This window comes from Trichomonas vaginalis, chromosome V, assembly GCF_026262505.1.
Source record: "Trichomonas vaginalis G3 chromosome V, whole genome shotgun sequence".
NCBI classification, from domain to species: Eukaryota; Parabasalia; order Trichomonadida; family Trichomonadidae; genus Trichomonas; species Trichomonas vaginalis.
In genome coordinates, this window is record NC_067207.1 from 25774855 (window position 1) to 25793312 (window position 18458).

At 33.1% G+C, this 18458-nt stretch overlaps 6 protein-coding genes and 1 pseudogene across 7 annotated transcripts, besides 8 other annotated features; 3 read left to right on the plus strand and 4 right to left on the minus strand.

Moving 5' to 3' along the window:
- Positions 1–14132: part of a mobile genetic element that runs on past the window's edge.
- Positions 139–795, minus strand: TVAGG3_0402770 (annotated as a pseudogene). Its single transcript has one exon. A coding segment is annotated over exon 1 (657 nt).
- Positions 1174–1647, plus strand: TVAGG3_0402780 (uncharacterized protein; the record flags this gene model as incomplete). Its single annotated transcript, XM_051232813.1, has 1 exon — positions 1174–1647. One exon carries the CDS (start codon positions 1174–1176, stop codon positions 1645–1647), a length of 474 nt encoding a protein of 157 aa, XP_051102543.1.
- TVAGG3_0402790 (KilA, N-terminal/APSES-type HTH, DNA-binding family) lies at positions 1881–2444 on the minus strand (the record flags this gene model as incomplete). Its single annotated transcript, XM_051232814.1, has 1 exon — positions 1881–2444. A coding segment is annotated over one exon (564 nt), but the record flags the coding sequence as incomplete, so codon positions are not given.
- Positions 4269–4754, minus strand: TVAGG3_0402800 (integrase core domain containing protein family; the record flags this gene model as incomplete). Its single annotated transcript, XM_051232815.1, has 1 exon — positions 4269–4754. The coding sequence occupies one exon, from the start codon at positions 4752–4754 to the stop codon at positions 4269–4271; it is 486 nt and encodes a 161-aa protein (XP_051102545.1).
- On the minus strand, positions 5828–7247 carry TVAGG3_0402810 (keratin-associated protein family; the record flags this gene model as incomplete). The annotated part of the gene is made up of 1 exon (XM_051232816.1): positions 5828–7247. A coding segment is annotated over one exon (1420 nt), but the record flags the coding sequence as incomplete, so codon positions are not given.
- Positions 8005–8379, plus strand: TVAGG3_0402820 (uncharacterized protein; the record flags this gene model as incomplete). Its single annotated transcript, XM_051232817.1, has 1 exon — positions 8005–8379. The coding sequence occupies one exon, from the start codon at positions 8005–8007 to the stop codon at positions 8377–8379; it is 375 nt and encodes a 124-aa protein (XP_051102547.1).
- Positions 9185–9676, plus strand: TVAGG3_0402830 (uncharacterized protein; the record flags this gene model as incomplete). Its single annotated transcript, XM_051232818.1, has 1 exon — positions 9185–9676. One exon carries the CDS (start codon positions 9185–9187, stop codon positions 9674–9676), a length of 492 nt encoding a protein of 163 aa, XP_051102548.1.
- An 821-nt stretch (positions 14133–14953) lies between the features above and the next one.
- Positions 14954–15736: a mobile genetic element.
- Positions 15737–16300: a mobile genetic element.
- Positions 16301–16372: 72 nt separating this feature from the next.
- Positions 16373–16409: a mobile genetic element.
- Positions 16410–16965: 556 nt separating this feature from the next.
- Positions 16966–17003: a mobile genetic element.
- A 369-nt stretch (positions 17004–17372) lies between these two features.
- Positions 17373–17446: a mobile genetic element.
- Positions 17447–17776: 330 nt separating this feature from the next.
- Positions 17777–18036: a mobile genetic element.
- A 332-nt stretch (positions 18037–18368) lies between these two features.
- Positions 18369–18458: part of a mobile genetic element that runs on past the window's edge.

The following is an 18458-nucleotide window of genomic DNA, read 5'->3' on the forward strand; positions in this document are numbered from 1 at the left end:
GTGTTGCAGTTCTTTTGTTCAGTTCATTGAAGATTTGGTAGCGTTCAAGATTTATAGGTAATGTGCAAAGATACTTCCAGAACTGACCGCTTCTCTTCTTATAAAACTTCTTTTCACCATTATCTTTCCAAAAGCTTTCTATAAGTGCTGGGTTTCCTGTTTGCTTAAGAGCTTCCAAAATGGCTTTCTGGTCATTTGTCAGTGTGCTTTCATCTCTATATGGTCTCTTTTTTGGTTTGCCTTTCTTTACATCTGACATCGTTAAGCCTTCATATTCTGTTAAATCATACATCTTTATTTCGGTAAGATTCTTTATGTTTGTCAAGAAGAAGTCATAGTGCATTTCAACAATACCTGCAGCATTTGCTTCTATCTCTGATATAAAGTTCTCCTTCAAGAGCTGATGTAGTAATGTTCCAATATTATTGAGGTTTAACGTAGAACATTCATACTTTCCACCAAGTTTATAACATACCATCCATCTCTGTTGTGAGTTTATTTTAATTTTCTCTAAGAGTCTCATGAAAACCTTACCGAAATGTTTGTGTAAGTAGTCTCTGTTTGGTTCATCTAAAGCTTCGATGTTAAAGTCAATGAGTCTATTGCCTGACTTCACATTCCTCTTCCTATTTTCTTCATCTTTCTTTAACCATCTCTCACCTTCTTTTGGTTTGTCGTCAATGGAACGAATGACATCGTTAGCTTTGCGAACTTGTTCTATAGCACTTTTAAACATCTCTCTTCTCTGTTGTTTCAGTGTGTCATCTCTCTTTCGTGTTTCACCAACGTTTGCATTTGTTATGTCAAACATTCTCTTCTTACTTCATGAGGTATTGAACGTCTATGATATAAGTCAATAGCAACGTCATTTAAAGGAAATGCTCTTGCATGGACTTCGTCCTCGCCGCGTTGCGGCTTTATGAACTCATGAATTCTATCATAACTTATTGCACCATTATAGTCTTTAATGAAGTCAGCGAGTGCCTTTTTGTTTGTTGTGTAATGCTTTGCAACATCTATATTAGCTTCTGTAAGAAGTTGTTTTATTTCCGAGTGTTCTAACTTAGACAACTTCCGATACATCTTTAGTAGGAAATAAAAAAATATTTTTTGAAAAATTAGATTAGATTTTTTTTAAGTTATTTTTCAAAATAATTTAATATTTTTATTTTAATGAAACACATGCAAGATTGCAAGTTCTTTTCATACAATGCTCTCGCTACTGCCATCAAGAATGAGTTCAATGGTGCTTCAAACGTCAATGTTATCTTTAACAAGAAGTTTGTGAAAGAATCTAAGTTCGGTCAGTATGTCAGACCATTAGCTATTGTCATTGACCGCAAACGTTATACTTCACAAGAGTTAGCAGTAGTTTTGAAACAAAAGGGTTTCTTCGTGAATGTCAAAGATACTCATTATACTATTATAAAGAACTCCAACATTGACTTCTTCAGTATTGCTTTAAATCTTTCCGAACAGAAAGAATATAAGAAGGGTGAAATAAATGTGAAATATTATTCTTCATCTCTGAAAACAATAACGAACAAAGATGTTATACAAAAGTTCTTACCAAAGGTTGAAGAAGCTTCTATTGACATTGACGAAGGAAGTGAAATGGTTGAAGAAATTGACCCTGAAGCTATTTAAGCAAAAATATATTTTTGGTGAAGAGGTGAGATGTCACCTGTTTTTTCACCTCATTCTCTCTTCGTTAATGTTGTCGTGACTTCTTCGTTAATGTTGTCGTGACTTCATTCTTCCTCTTTGAAGTTGTCGAAATATTCTGTTATTTTTTCCTTCAGTAATGTTAAGTCTTCTTTGAAGGTAAGTATTGTGCAACCTTTGATGTCATAGTGTGTTTGAGGAAGAGTATTTTTGACAATTTCCTTTATTTGCTCATTCGGTGTCATTGAAATCGGTAAGTTTTCACGATAGAACCAGTTTCTGTCAGATTTGTAAATCTTAGCAAGGTCATAAAAGCTTTTGTTGTTTCTTCTGACTAAATGCAACATAACCATATCTTTATCTTCTTCATTCTCCATCTCTTCAGCGTAAATCATATACTTATAACTCTTTTCCTTTCCTTTTGGTACTGAACGTGGTATTCTTTTCTGTATGCTTTTGTCTTTGGATTCAATGACTTCATCTTTTGCTTGAAGTTTCTTTTCCATCTCTCCACGTTCTGCTTTATATAGTTCATCTAACATCATGAAAATATAACAAGCATAACGAGGTGAAGCCCACATTGCAACTGCATTTACTAAAAGTCTATGAACATAATAACCTTTCAAACCAGGAGCCAAATTCTTGCGATTTTCGTACGGAATCTCTTCCCTCGGTTTTCCGAGGGAAGCAATCATATGAGGAAATTCTTCTAAAAGTTCTTTTGCCTGTTGGTTTTCAAACCAATGATATGCTTGCTTTGTAGAACGAAGAGCGTTCATTATACTTTGCATTTGATACATATCATCTTTGACTGAACGAATGAGACGTAACTGTTTGTTATACTGTATGTATTCGTATTCTTCATTTATGGCTTCATGAACGATAGCAGTTGTTGTGTTCTCTGATGTTGACATATCTGTTCTTACATACAGGATAAAAAAATAAATAAAATAAAAACTAACTTTATTTTTTCTATCTTTCACAAAAGACCAAAAATAAACGCTTTACATGTATTTTTCAGCAACTTCGTCAAATAATTTTATAGCTTTATCTATCTCATCTACTTCAAACGTTTCTTTACCTTTTATGGGAGCACCATACATTTTCTCAAACTTTTCAAGTAGTTCTGTTTCAGCAGCTCTCATATCATTAACGAACACAACCTTGACTCTATTGACTGTACTGTCATATCTTAGAGTTATATTATATGTCCTTCCTATCTTATATCTTTTGTGTTGAAGTCCTTCGGTTTCTGAACGATGTAAAGTAAGCCTTCACTGCAACGTTCCGTATCGAATGAACCATAAGTTATGAAGTTATATCCAACAACTGGGTCAATCCATAACAAAACTATTGGTATAAGACTTTTGTCGATGAGATATGCTGTAGTTCCATAGAATTTTACTGATATCATAAGCTCAGGATTTCTTGTCAAAATTTTCTGAGTTGAAGCAATTCTAACCCAGTCCTGCGGTCTCTTTCCAGATGGAGATATAATGTCTGACAAAGAATATTTGTTGTATTTCTTTGAGTATCTTACGTTTAAATCACCTATTCTAACCACTTTGGTGTCATTGTCTATCTTTCCAACTGTTTCAAACTCAATGTTTGTCATTTCTTTCTTTAAGTCTGCATAGTCGTTTCTCATTCTTTCTATCTCTTTGACGGAGTAGTTATATTTCCTCATTGCTGCTTTACATTTAGAACATTGCGGATTCATTTTTGCGTTATACATTGAAATTTGACCTGCTAGAACAACTAAGGCGTCAATGGTTTTCTTTAACTCAAAAGTTGTTGGTTTTATCTGTTCATTCCATACCTTACCTCTTCTATCTTTATCTCTTATTTCCCATACACATTCAGCAACTAATGAAACAAAGTTGTCGAATGCCTTAAACTCCCCAGATTTATATATGTCAGAGATGTTCTTATATACCATGTCGCAATCTTTGTCCATAACTTTATGGTTGCAATGATATCCTAGAAACTCATAGTTTACTTTACGTATGAACTTCTTTATTTCTACTGAGTCAGTTGGTTTCACTTCTATTTCATCGAATTCATGAATAGTGAGCTTTTGTTGTTGGATTTCAGGCAATTTGGGTAAATGGTCAATAATATCCTGCATGTCATAAAGATACTGTTCATTTGTTTCATCTTTCGCACTACAGTCTAAATTACTTGTTAAAAGTTCTTGCTTAATTCTTTGTATTTCTGTCTCAAAAGTATATGAAGAAGGAATGAAGCTTTTCATCTCTACTAACATAGATGTTGGATTCATAACTAAAGAGTTTGGTGAAGTTGTTGTGGACAGAGTCCCGCCGTTCGCGGCTTGAAGTGTTGTAGAACCTATTGTTGAAATCATATCTTTACATACAAGATAAAAATTTTTCTTAGAAAAAAATTAGCGTTATTTTTCTTTCATAAGGAAATGTCAAAAATTCATGATTTTCGAGAGTTTTAGACCATGTTAGAAAAGTGGTTAGAAAACGTGTTAGATCTAACATTCTAACATAAATAAAGTTTATGACAAAAATAAATGGTACCATTAATGATATCATGACTGTTCTCATTCATGTCTGATTTACATCCAACGAAAAAGTTTAGAAGAATTTTCTTATTCTTTCTGGCATGTTTTTATCTTTCCAGTACTCCCGCTCTAATGGTCCCAGATGAGTTGGTTTAGATTCTCTCAAGTTCTTAGATGGTATAACATCTTCAACGCCTCCTTCATATCTTACTTTATAAGTGTCATCGTTTATGTTGTAGTCAAGTATTTCAATAACCACTCCTCGCTTTGCTTCGTCAATGGTTTCAGCAAGTTTGCCATTACTACTTTCGACTAATTTATGACGAGGGTAAAATGCTATGGAGTCGTCAGCAGCTTTTATAAGATATCCATTACCTTGCGTAGAGTCTACGATATAATAATTTCGACTTAACCTTAAACGTTTCTTTGTCAACGGTTTGTCGTCAAGAACTACACGAACTTTTGTACCAGGAATGAGAGTAAATTGTGTTGAATTTCTGATATTTTGTGTTTGACTTCGTTTCTTTTGTATATACTTTTCTTCTTGTTGTTGTGTCATTGAATTTGGTGTATGTCCTGTTGTAGAATGTGTTGAGGAATTATATACTTCGAGAAAATGTTTCATTGTTTCTTCGGTAAAGTCTCGCTCTTGATTTAAATCTCTGAGAGTCCTTATGAAGCGGTTAATGATACCGAGTATGTTATGGTTATGGTCTTCAGTAGTGTAGTGAGTTATGTTATGCTTAATGAGAAATTCTGTGATTTCATTGCTGAGGTATGCACTGTCTTGGTCTGATGTTAAAGTACTTGGGTTATGTTCTGCTACAAACTTTTGTAAAACTCTTAACACTTCACGAGTTCCTTTATTTCTCATTATATACGCAAAAGCTTTACGAGTGTTAACATTTATGAAGATGAGGAATGGTTTATGACCACATTTTCTGCTTTGAATGAGAGTGTCAAATTGGTATGCGTCAGGAGTGTTGGAGTAAATTGGTAAAAAGTAGTCGTAAGGGTTTATTTTTGTTTGATGTACAACATTTTTGTCAAAGAACCTTTTCACTTCAGCTCTGTTAGTAAATCCCGACTCTTTGCAGCTTCATTGAATTTCTTAAATGACCTCCATGGATGTTGTTCGAATACTTCTTTCAAGCTCATTTATGTAAAGTTAAAGATTTTAACCAACTCGTATCCAAGCGTGCATTGTTATATAAGGAGGCATATAATCTTTTCCATTACCTGCTGGGTCTGTAATACCAGCTACAACATGTGTATGATTTCCTGCAGTTCCACAGAAAATACCTGTGCTAACATCTACTGGGTCAGTTGAAATATCATATCTATGCATTCCCTGTCTATCCGAACCCGCTGCAAGATTTGTATAACCTCTTTTTGTTATTGAATGTGAATGGTTTCCTTCCACAGATGTTCTTCCACTGAACCTATGCATATGTGAAGGAAGGTTTTCAATACCTATTTTCTTTGAACCTCCCATCTTCATTGACTGCGTATTAGTGTAGAATGGAAAACTGTCAACTATTTCATACCATCTACCACCAAATAAAGTGTTTGGATTTATTGGATTCATAGACGTATAAACAGCTCCTATAGGATATATTAAATCATATATGCTCATAACTCTATAAACATATTCTAAAGAACTTATGTCATTAAATACCATTTGGAATGTATCTCCCGGATGAAATGTTGCATTTGTTCCACTTTTATAATGTAATGTTAGTTCAATAGAATTATCCAAGAAAAATTCAAAAGTATCTGGTTGAAGACCTCTAACAAATTCAAATGGAGTTGATGGTTCACCATTTATAATTTCTGTTGTAAATGTCATTGTATCTGGTTTCGAAAATTTCTTTGTTAGTTCTGCATCCACATAAGTTTTGTCAGCTTTCTTATCTAACATTGCTGGTAGTTCATATGCTTCAAAGTTTCTGGCATGATCTTCGGTATTCCTGCAACTCTTATCTAAATTGTTTAGTGTATCTTTTACGCTTGTACTTGGATTTTCTAATGGTGCACTTGAACCAAGGTCAAAGTTCAATATTATGTCGTCTGCTCTAACAGTAGTGAAGGATTTATGTGTATGGTTCTTGTCGGCTTTCTTGTCATATAAATCTTGAGCAGTGAATTTAATATTATGTTCATCCTTCATGACATAAACATCTTTACATCTAATGTTTCTCATCGTCGTTATGTCGTCATCCGATGTTAAACCTTGTGGAAAGTTAGGAGGTTTACAATATAATGCATCCCCACCAGTTTCTTCAACCGTTCCTTCAATACTTTCTATACCAACAGTTGTAAAACTTGTATGTGTATGGTTCTTGTCTGCTTTCTTATCTAACATTGCTGGTAGTTCATGGGTTTCAAAGTTTCTGACATGACTTTCAATGTTCATACATTTACTATTTAAGGAGTTTAGTGTATCTTTTACGCTTGTACTTGGATTTTCTAATGGTGCACTTGAACCAAGGTCAAAGTTCAATATTATGTCGTCTGCTCTAACAGTAGTGAAGGATTTATGTGTATGGTTCTTGTCGGCTTTACTGTCTAAAGAAGTTTGAAGTTCATTTATATCGGAGATGTTGTGTTTATGAGATTTCAAAACTTTGTTCATTGCTTCGAGTTCAACTTTGTCAGCTTTACTTTTAATAGCATCTTCAAACGTTATTTTTGACTTAACTCTCAAAGTAAATCTTGGTTCAACTAATACACCTTTAACAGAGAAAGTAGAGGCATAAATTTCATCGTTATAACTAAATGCTTCTTGTGCTTTACCTGTGTCATAATGTACAGTACAGCTTATGTCATAACCTTTAGCACGAATGTATTTATATCTTCTTTCATTAACATCTTCAGTGCTTATTTGTTCATTCTGTGTTAAATATCCATGGTAGTCCGTTATAATCTGTTCGTCTGAAGTTATATAATGAACGTGGTTTTTATCTGCTTTTTCGGCTAATTTCTCATTAACATCATTCACTTCTAATTCAACTCTTCCGCCAGAACTCTTATTATCATTAATCTTTTTCATTAATTCGGTAATTACGTCATAAAGACTATATTCTGTTTTCGGTTTTGTAAATAATGAGTCAAAATTTCTTTTCATCATTACATCGCTGACATTAATGATATCACCAATTCCTTTTTCATTTATTCTCTTCATTAGTTCTGCAATAATGACGAATATATAATCTGTTAATTTATTCTCTTCATCGAGGGTTATAGAATGTTTTGAAATTGAATCATTAACTCCTCTAAATAAATCAATAACTTCAGGATACACGTTTTTAATGTCTTGAATAACCCGACCAGTATCCTCGCCACTATGTGGCTCTGAGCCCGTTGGGCTCTGTTGTTCATGTTCTTCGTTCCCGTCGTTACGTGGTTTTATATCTCTAACCATCATCAACGCAGCCATAACCGGAGGGTTTGTTGCTATCTGTTCGAAAATCCGTCCGTTATGTATGGTATATCTAAATAATTTCTTTGTGTTTGTTAAAACATTTGAAACAAGTCTTTTAAAACCATCTACAAAATTTCCTGTTTCACCTAATGTTCTTGCAGCATTTACAAGCTCACCCATTCCCGCTTTTGACCCCAAAAACGTCCATATTGCATTTATTTCACTCTGTATAGTTGTCCATTCAGCGAAACTAATACCTGCATTCGCTAAGCTGAAAATGAAACTCAGTGGATCGAACTTAATTCCACCTTCTTTTTCAATTTCAACGAACTCACTAACATGAGATTTTAAGTATTCTTTCGTTAAAATTGTTTTCCCCGATGTTATGTCATTAACGAAACTATCACCGTCAAAAGTTAACGAATTCAATTTCGTCGTTGATGCTTTTATTTCATACACCGCTTTATCAATAGTTTTTGGCTCACCTTCTTTAGAAGCATATGAAACATTAATGAATGAATTATATGTATTCGTGAATGAGTTAAAATCAATGATTTTCATTAATGACGCCTTTAATGATTCATTAACTGTTGAATCCCTTAAAACAATTACTGAACTGTCATGGGCTTCGCCCTGGTCGCTTCGGTCTGAAAGACCTTCAGGACTCAAAGAGTCCGTTTGCGACTTTATGAAAGGTACACTGCAAACCGTCGAGTTTGGATCAAATGCTGTAGTTGGTGCAGGAATATTAATGATATAAGTCATTAAATCATTAAGTGACGTAAATAATGTTGTCGTTTTTGATTTAATTTCTTTAGCATCTGTTATATACGGTAATTTTATTTCTGTAGTTTCTGAATTAAAGATATTCGCTAAAATGTTTTGTAAACTGTTTTGAACAGCAGTATAAATCGTTGAATCCGGAACTCTTACGATTTCACCATCCTTAATAAAAGGCATTGCACATGGTGTAGTGCTTGGGTCAAATATTTCGGGATTATAATTCAACATATATTCTAACGCTTCATGAACAGACTTATATACTGTTGTGTCGTTCTTCATGACAACTTCACCATTTACAATGAATGGCATAGTACATGGAGTTAAAATAGGGTCAAACTTTTCATAGTCCTTCCATGTTATGTATTTCTCGGTATTTCCATCAGAAATAACAATATATTTGTCAGTAAGTGTGAGAGAGTATTGACCAAAATATAAACGTTTAGCTCTGTCAGCTTCATACGCATATGCAGCAATAGTCATATTTTAATGAGAATAAAATGTTGTTCTATTTGCAAAGTACAGACCCAAACGAATACGGGACAGTAAAGCTTCAAACAAACTTAGGTCTTCAGAATGAGCCACTTGCATTCAGAGTTGTTGACTTCAATACTATCGCTTCATTCGTTATAACAGATGAAACAGATTTCATGGAGCTTGAAATAGATGGAAAGAAGCACGAAATAAGATTTCACAATAATGTAGAATATAAGATGGAAACATTAGCTGGAGTGTTAAATGCGCTCATAAATACTACAATAAACAAGGATAACGAAGAAAACTTAATGAATGTTAAACTTATTGCAGGAGTTTTGAAGTTCAGTTATGCAAAGGAGTTTAAGATAACACGAATGAGTCATAGAGTTCAATTGCTTCTGGGTGCATACCATATGACATTTCCTTTGAAAAGTGTTGACAAAACGATTGAGATGAAATCTGTTCCATACGTATGTTATGGTAATTGTTTATACATTGAGTCAAAAATAGCTAATGTCACAGGTATTTCAGGAGTTAATAGTAAAGGTTCAGTAGAATATAAATCCTTCTGTTATGCAGTCAATTCAATGTTCATTCCAAACGTTCCTGTCATAGCAACTCATTTAGGTAAATGGGTTCGCATTAGTCCTCATAATTTGAAAGACATGCAATTCAGACTTGTTGACTTTCAAGGCGAGCCTGTAGAACTGAAGGCACCAGTGCGAATGACTGTTGAAGTTGACTTTTTAGAAAATATTAAATGCAACAGCTTACAAGAGAACTCAGAGCTAAAAATATAAAGTATGAATGTTATGTATTAGGTCATGAACTTTGGTTGTTGCTGTTTGATGAAACAAATGAATTAGTTATGTCAGTCAAGAGAACAGAAAAAGGCGTCAAAGGCGCCGAGCGCAAAGCGCTATATTGTGTTAGTGAAAACTGCACCAAGTCAATAAGATTAGGTTTGCATTATGAAGATGAGTTCGATACTGTTGAAGAAGTTTTGGACAGATATTACAAATTGCTTTAATTTACTAAAACATATTTCAAACAAAGTTTATATTCTGTTGAAAGTTTTGTATATTCATTCGAATATTTATACTTAAACTCAACTCCTGTAGTTCCTGGTGTTTCAATGATGCGGATGTTACCTATTTTCATGAATGGTGGCGTTTGACCACAGCATTCAATTTCAGGGTCGAGATAGTCAATGACACATTGTTTCCCTGTTATTCGTGATATAACATTTTCAAGGTCCTCCTTTGTTAAAATTATTTGGTTCTTGCTTATAAGATTTACCAAAAGCTTCTTATCGTCTTTGAGTAAAATTGTTTGGTATAACTGAAGAAGGTAATGGTCTACGTTATCTGAAGGATTTGTTTGAACATTTGTGTAAGGGTTGTCGTTGGCTTCTCTTGAAAGAACTTGGTCCAGTGGTGGATACTCTAACTTAACATCTGATGTAGCGTTAGCGTTTGAAGCTGAGTTTAAATTCACGGATTTCAGTTCTGGTTCTTTTTCTTTCAAACACTCTGAACTATAGTTCTTTATGACAATATTGTTTGTCGTTCGTGAGTCAACATTTGATGTTGGTTCAATTGGAACATTAACGGCACCAGCTAAGATGGATTTGCTTCTCATTTCATATAGAATAAAAACCTTTTATATGTATGAAATGAACAATATACTCGACAAGGGTTTGAATGTAAAGCTAACGAATGAAAATATTGTTGAATTCACTGAGACAGGTGCTGTGTATAAAGATGTAGAACTACTGAACAAAAGAGCTAAGGGAAGAAGCAGGAACATGAACAAAGGGTGGAAGCCTATAAAAATTTATGTCAATGATGGCTCAGGAGGTTCAAACATAAAGTATGCAGAAAGTTATAGAGTTTATGCGCTAAAAGGTGAAAAGCCTTCATTTAAGAACAGCTATTCTAACGCATATCCTCAAAAGTTAACGGATGGGGAAGTGGATGATATGAATGACAGCAAAAATATTAACAGAAATGGCGACAGAGATGCATGGAATTTGTTTACCATCAGTCAATTGAAGGTTAAACTTTAAAACAATGTTGGTCGTTCCCATGGAATATTTTTGACTTTAATGGTATTAGTCATGATATGAATCTCAAGGTATGAACGAGGAGAGATGAGAGACTTATATGCTTCCCAAATTTCTTCAAAAGGTAATGTTATACCTGACTGTTTCCAAATGAGTTCAATATCATAACGTGAGAAACCTTGAAAGATAACGAAGTCAGTTATGAGACGTTTTATGTTTAAAGCTAAAAACCTCCATGTTTGCATAAGTATTGCTACAGTTAAATGGTAATGTCTGACTTTAGTAATGATGTTAGCTAATGGTGAGTCAGGTTTTGACACTAAACCTTTACCAGCGAAGTCGTCGCAAACGAGCAGAGTGTTTGAAGGATATTTTTTGAAGGGGTATTTTGAAAGTTTTGATAGAATGTAGTTTGTCAGTCGTTTCATATCGTAAACTCCTGAGTACTGACGTAAGTGGTGTTTGTCAATAATTCTTTCCATCTCCTCAGAAGTCTTTTGCATTCCTGACTGTATAAATTCAACGATGGCATAATATTTCCTCTTACGTCGAATGTAACGTTGAAGAAATTCAATGAGTTCACTGTCTGGAACTTTAACGACAGAGGCTTGAACTTTTGACATAAATGTTTTCGCTGTTGAGTCCATAGAGTCTGAAGTTGCTGATATAATGATTTGGTCATAATATGAGTCGTTTCCTAAACGTTCTGTTATGAGTATATGACGAATTAAATTAAATGTCTTACCTGAACCCATCTTTCCACAATAGAAATAAACGCCATTTGAACAGAACTCATAGTCCTTACTGAAAGGAAGAATGAGAGAAGAGTTAAGTTTGTCTGTAGTTTCATTCATGTCTTCATCTACGTCATGTATTAAATGCTTCATTTTATCTCCATTAAAAATGCAAGTCAGAAATATTCAGAACATAGCACCGAGTCTAACTGACAAGAGTATAAAGATATACTATGAACACGTTATGATGAAACCTACCAAAATTCAAGAAAGTCAGTATACTTATGAATATCCAAGGCACTGGGTAGAGTATGTAGGAGGTGAGAAAGCTATTGAAATCAGACAGGTTCGAAGTATTCCAGCAGGAAGAACAATATTATTGAAGAACTTTAATGTTTTGAGGTATAATGATGAAACAAAGAAGCAAGATAGTTTTCCTATTGCTGTGTATGTGAACCTAGACACAGGAGATGACATGAAAGTTTTTAATACAAAGCTTCAAACGGTAGTGAGAGAACAACTGACTGCGGAAGGACATCCATTACCTTCAGAAGTTAGCATAGCATATAATTTTGAAACAAACTCAATAGATTTTAAAGTCATCTCTGCAAAGAAGTCAGGTTTTACATTTAATGAAGCAGATGTATATTCGAATGAAAACTTCAAAGCTATTGCATGGTTAGATAATGACGATTGCTTTAAGAAAATATTTAAATACAGTGACTCAACGATGTCAATAGATGACCTTCGTGGAATGTTACCATCGACGTTTACAGTTGAAGGTTCAGCAGGATTGCTTACAAGATTGTCAATTGGTGGTATTTGGTCTCGTGAGAACATTGTTATAAAATCCAGTATAAGTGAATTTGCTGAAGAATCTATATTATGTCTTTCAAACTACATGTATTCGCCACCGAAGCATTATAGTATAACAAACTTTGTCAGTAAGTTTAACATAAGACTTGTCGAACCTTCTTCAATGAAAGATGTTGTGCTACCTAAAGATGGAAAGGATGGACTCATTATTGAGATGATTTTAATAGCATATTAAATGAGCTTGTTCTTGAAGGTCATTCATGATGAAATAACTGTTGTAGAAGATGTTAGCAATTGTTCAGACATTTTGAAGCGAATAGATGATATAAGAAAGAAGTTTATGAAGCCGCAACGCGGCGAGGACGAAGTCCATGAGAATGTTTATGTTTCATTGACTTTCTCCAGTAACGAGAACTTTTATGAGATAATATTGAAGAGAGATGATTTTAATATGGTGTAAATGGTAGCTTGGGCAGCTTTAGGCGCAATGGGAACAAAAGCATTAGCATTTGGAGCAAAAGCACTTGGAGCTTATGACGCAGTAAATAAAATGAGTGGAGGAAGAGTTTCGAAGACATTAGATGCAAATAAAGGAAAGATTGGAGGCTGGGTTGCAAAGAAGTTAAGATTAAATAAAATAGGACTCATAAATAAAGCATCCAATTTGGTTGCGACTGAGTCAGAAAATGCTTTAGGAAAGGACGATGAGTTTGCAAAACACGCAAAAGACTTTAATGACCAGATGAAAGGTGAAACAATGCATTTAAATAGAGTCGATGGAACTCTTCCTCCACCAGTAGTTCTTCCGTATGGTCCCTATGGAATGTATGGAAACCCTTACGAAAGACCATTTGACCCATTGACTGGTGGAAGTAACTGGTATCATTACGGACGAAGAAGAAAGACAGTTAAGCTGGAGACAGACGTGAAGAAAGCAACTAAAAAGAAACCAAGGAAGAGAGTTATAAAGTAATGAATTCAACGGGTGAAAAAAGAGGTGAAAAAACAGGTGACATCTCACCTCTTCACCTAAATTTATTTTTGTGCTATGTTTTCATACGTGTGAGGGTGGTGATATCATTAATTTTTAAGTTTATTTTTAAGTTTATTTTTATTTTTATTTGGATGTAAATGACAGAACAAAAGCAACTCATTCGAATTCCACAGTATAACAAACATACATTTAAACATTTATTCTTCCTTCCTGAGCATAACATGTTCTTTCAAATACATCCGAGACCAGTTGACTTTTCATTGACTGTGTATAAAGATAGAAATAGTTATATCATTAAACCATACGATGACGAAGGTAAGTTATGTAAATTGTACGTTAAGAAGTTAGAGAAAGTTTATGGCTTCAAGTATGACTACAATAGGGTTAACACTGATGATGAAGATATTGAGGAAAATTTATGAGAACATTAGTGAAGTCGTTAGTGAGAACGATAGTGAGAACGTTTATTTTTTACATTAGTGAGTTCGTTAGTGAAGTGGTTGGCGGCTTTGTAAATATTTAAGGTTAAGTTAGTGTTGTCGTTTGTGTTGTAAAATATACGTTAACGGTTTTGTAAAGTGTCAAATTCACAAGTATTGGGTAAGGAGGTGCGCAGTGCCACCATACCCAAGACTTGTATACTAACTTTTTCTGAACCGTTGTCGGTCCAGAAACAATAAGGGGCGCCAAATTCAATGAAGGCGGAAGCTGCAACGTTCGCTGTCGTCGCTGCCAGCATATCTGGTATTTGTATACACGCTAGGACTTTGCGGCTAAAATCGTCGATTATGCCATAAATATACTGGCCACGAACACCCCTAAAATAATGAACATCTGCGTGCCAGATAAGATTGGGTGAAAGCGCCCAATATCTTACTGCTGTTTCTGGCCCGGCATGCTCTAATCGCGTCTTGGTGAAATGATTTTCTTTGAAGTATCTGCGTACTTCTCTATAAGATACATCAATTTGTTGTAATTTCAAACGTTTCCATTGTTTTGTTTGACCACAGGGAAAGGCCCAGTGGTCATGTATCACAGCAAGAGCTTTGATTTGGTCGTAGGGATTGACCCTACGACCTTTCTTGCCTTTAGGCAATGGGATATTCTGTAAGCTAAATTGATTTTGTAAAAAAGAGTTTGAAACATCTAAATATTTGAAATCATTTGATTGAAGGGTTGGGGCGATGGGAACATGGGTGCAAGCTTCTTCCCATGTCATTTTACCTTCTTCAATCTGATTGGAAATACCAATTAGGTAAATTCGATCGACATACCCTTTGTAAGGATTCATTCTAATGAAGTACGTTAACAATCAAAATATTCTATAAGTGTCTAGTATGGAATTCAAAAGAATAAAGAAAATGGTAACGTAAATAAACGTATTATGAAATAATTTATAATTAAAATGAAAAAAAAGAAAAAATAATAAGTAAAGTGACTAGAAATGAAAATTAAAATCAGTGTAAAGTTTTATTTTTTTCTCGCTGTGAAACGTATTCGGTCTTTTTTTTAAAAATTAATTTTTTGTTAGAGATAAGAGCTAAAACTCGGTAAACAACTTCTTTATGTCTAGAAAATTCTATCTTGCCTTTTATTTTTTTCTCGCTGTGAAACGTATTCGGTCTTTTTTTTAAAAATTAATTTTTTTGTTAGAGATAAGAGCTAAAACTTTGCAGACAACTCCCCTGTCTAGCAAATTTAACATTCGTCTCCCATTTTTATATATTTGGTTTAGAATGTTCGAAAATGCGTAATATGGTCATTAATATTAATTGAAAAGAACCTTGAATTAATTCAATCTGATCTCACAAAATATTTTAAATTACAAACTTTGTAGTTTGAATAGATAATTAGTATTAAACTCAAATAACTAGTTTATTTTTGAATAAAAATTATTTGAATTTATTCAATTTTGTGAATTTTCCTTCAAAAATCAAGTTTAAATATCTTATTTGCCATATAATTATAAATACAATGAAACATATTCGAAATTGAAAAGAATGACTTTTTCTGTTCTTTCAATCATTCAATTTGAATTTTGCAATATTGGATTTCTCATTAAATAGCTATTAAAAACAACAAGCAATTTAACTTACATTCAAATTTATTTGTGTTATATTCAATCTTCTCAAAACTTATAATTTTCGGCTATAGCATGATTATATGCTATATAATATAATAAACCTATAATAGTATCATTCTTTCAATTATTTGAAGAGAAAACCGAAAAAATCTATTTTCGGTCTATAACAAAAATATCAAAAAATACAACTTGACTCCATTCTGACCCTTTCATGGAGGTAGTTTTTATCCGCTAGTATTTTCCCTTTGAATCTCTTTACAATTCGAAATCAAATTCAAAACTCAGTAGAAGAAAGGAAGAATCGACTTACTACGGTTGTAATACGAATAAATACATATATTTAATTATTTTATTTACATAATAATTGTTTGAAGCTCATATTCCATCAAATTTTTAAATAAAAACATTAAAATGTTGAAAATGTTCATATATTTTAATAGGGTTTTGGCACTTTATTGAGGAATTACTACATACATAGTCGAACTGAACTTGATATTTTGAAATTTAAATTATTTATCAAAATTAAAATTTAACTTGAAATTTATAATTATTTAGTCATATTTTGCATAATTCTAAGTAGATTTTGTAAAAAATCAAGAAAGAAAAATTTTAACGTGATTTATTTTTTCGTTTTTATAATAATACATATTATTATATAATTAACATATTCATAATGTTTCACCCGTTCAAAAATATAATCCTCCTCCTCTCAAATAAACGTACATACGGGTGGCCTCTTTTTTCAAAAAATTAAAATTTGAAATTTTGGGCTCAAATATTAGAGATTTTTTCAACCTTCAACTGTAATAAACAGAAATTCATCAAAAGTGACAGCTCTCAATTTTTTGACATTTGTAAATTCTAAATTGAATGAGAAAAATGAAATAATACTAAGCATAATATAATATTCTAGATTTAATTATAATTAGGAAAAAGTTAGTTTTGAGAGTACTTTTCATAGGCATATAGAATGAAATCTTCTGAAAAATAATATCACATAAACTCATATTATTTTCTAATATATAACTATTTTATATACAAATCAAATTCAATGATCTTAAAAGCGAAGGATAAACCTCAAAATTTACGAATATAATGAGTGGGAATATTTCATATTGTTTTATGATAGATAAGCATTATATTCCCACTCATTATATTCGTAAATTTTGAGGTTTATCCTTCGCTTTTAAGATCATTGAATTTGATTTGTATATAAAATAGTTATATATTAGAAAATAATATGAGTTTATGTGATATTATTTTTCAGAAGATTTTGTGTTCTCCTTCAAAATTTTATTTTTTTATTAAAAAGAATCTTTACAAAATATACATTTACTTAAATTAATATTTAAAAACGTGCTCTATCAAAAGTTCCAAAAATTCAATATTTTAGCTTTTCTGAGGTGTCACTTTTGATGAATTTCTGTTTACAACACAACGATATATGTTGTCTATATCAGATCTCTTTTCTTTTTGATACTTAACATTGTTCCTAAATCTTAGCCGTTAAGGCTGTTCTGAAAATATTTTTTTTTTCGAAAAAAATTCGAAAAAAATTCTTAAAATTCAAAAATCCCTTAATTCCTGAGGATTTTGGGGAAAAGTTTTTACATGAACATGTGTATATTATATGAAGTATATTGATAAGGTAAAAATCAAATTTTATTGCATATTCATCGAGAAAATAAACTAACGAATCCCTCAAAATTGAGAGGGTAATCCTCCTCCTCTCAAATAAACGTACATACGGGGGCACCCTTAATCAATATTTGAACAACCCGTAATTAAAATTGAATTCCTCTTAAAATTTAATCCATACGTTAATTTTTAATTTGCTCGGCGAATGCCGAGCTTCCCTACTTCTCTTGTCATTCCTTCAAAAACTCTAATCTCATCGCACTTACAAACATCATGATTTAATGTATTGTCGAGAAATCTTAGACTTGTTTGTCATTTGATTATAGCATTTGAAAGTCATCTCGAAAATCGATTAACAAGACAATTTCCCAAACATCTACATACAAGTAGATGATGGTAAACCCATTAGAGTTGTTTTGCTATGATTCCTCCAATCTTATGATGAGAAAAATCATATCAAAACAGCTCTAATCGAACATTCTACACAGCTTAGCATCCAGCTAGTTCCAAGTAATGCGATTACAACATCAACGGCCAAAGCCTTTCAGAGTCCTTTAATCATTTCTTCTCATCTCAATGTGAAGTGGCCCCAAACGAACTACAAGCTGACGTTACAACGCATTACAACCCGGTTAATACGAGCATATACATTAGAGCTGCTTTGTTATGATCTCCCTCATCAATTGATGAGAGATCTCATTATGAAGCAGCTCCAATCGAACTAAAAACCTACATACAAATGAGTGAAAACAAACTCATTAGAGTTGTGTTGCTTTGATTTCTCTCATCAGAAGATGAGAGATACCAGAACAAAACAACTCTAATCAAACTTTCTACACAACTCAGCACAGTATCAATGCAAAGTAATGCGTCTGTATCGTTAACAAACAAAGTTGTTTCGGGTCCTTCCATTTTGGAAGAATTCGGAACAACTTTGCGAATTGATAGTGTAAACCCATATACATGAAAGCGTGCATGCATAAAGACAGGTATTGTCAGCAATGACTACCTGCCCAGCTATGAGTGATCAGAGAATTACCATCTCAGGCTTTTTGAGAACGTTTCAGCCAGGACCCTCGTATGTTGACTGTGAGAAAGGCATCCTTTATCTGAAATAGATGCTTTTCCAACAATCAAATTCGAAGATCTTCGACGTTGTTGTAAAAAGAGAAGGAGAAGGAAAGAAGAGGAAGGAGAGGAAGAAGGAAAGGAAAAGAAGAAGAAAAAAGAAAAAAAAGAAGGACATATTAAA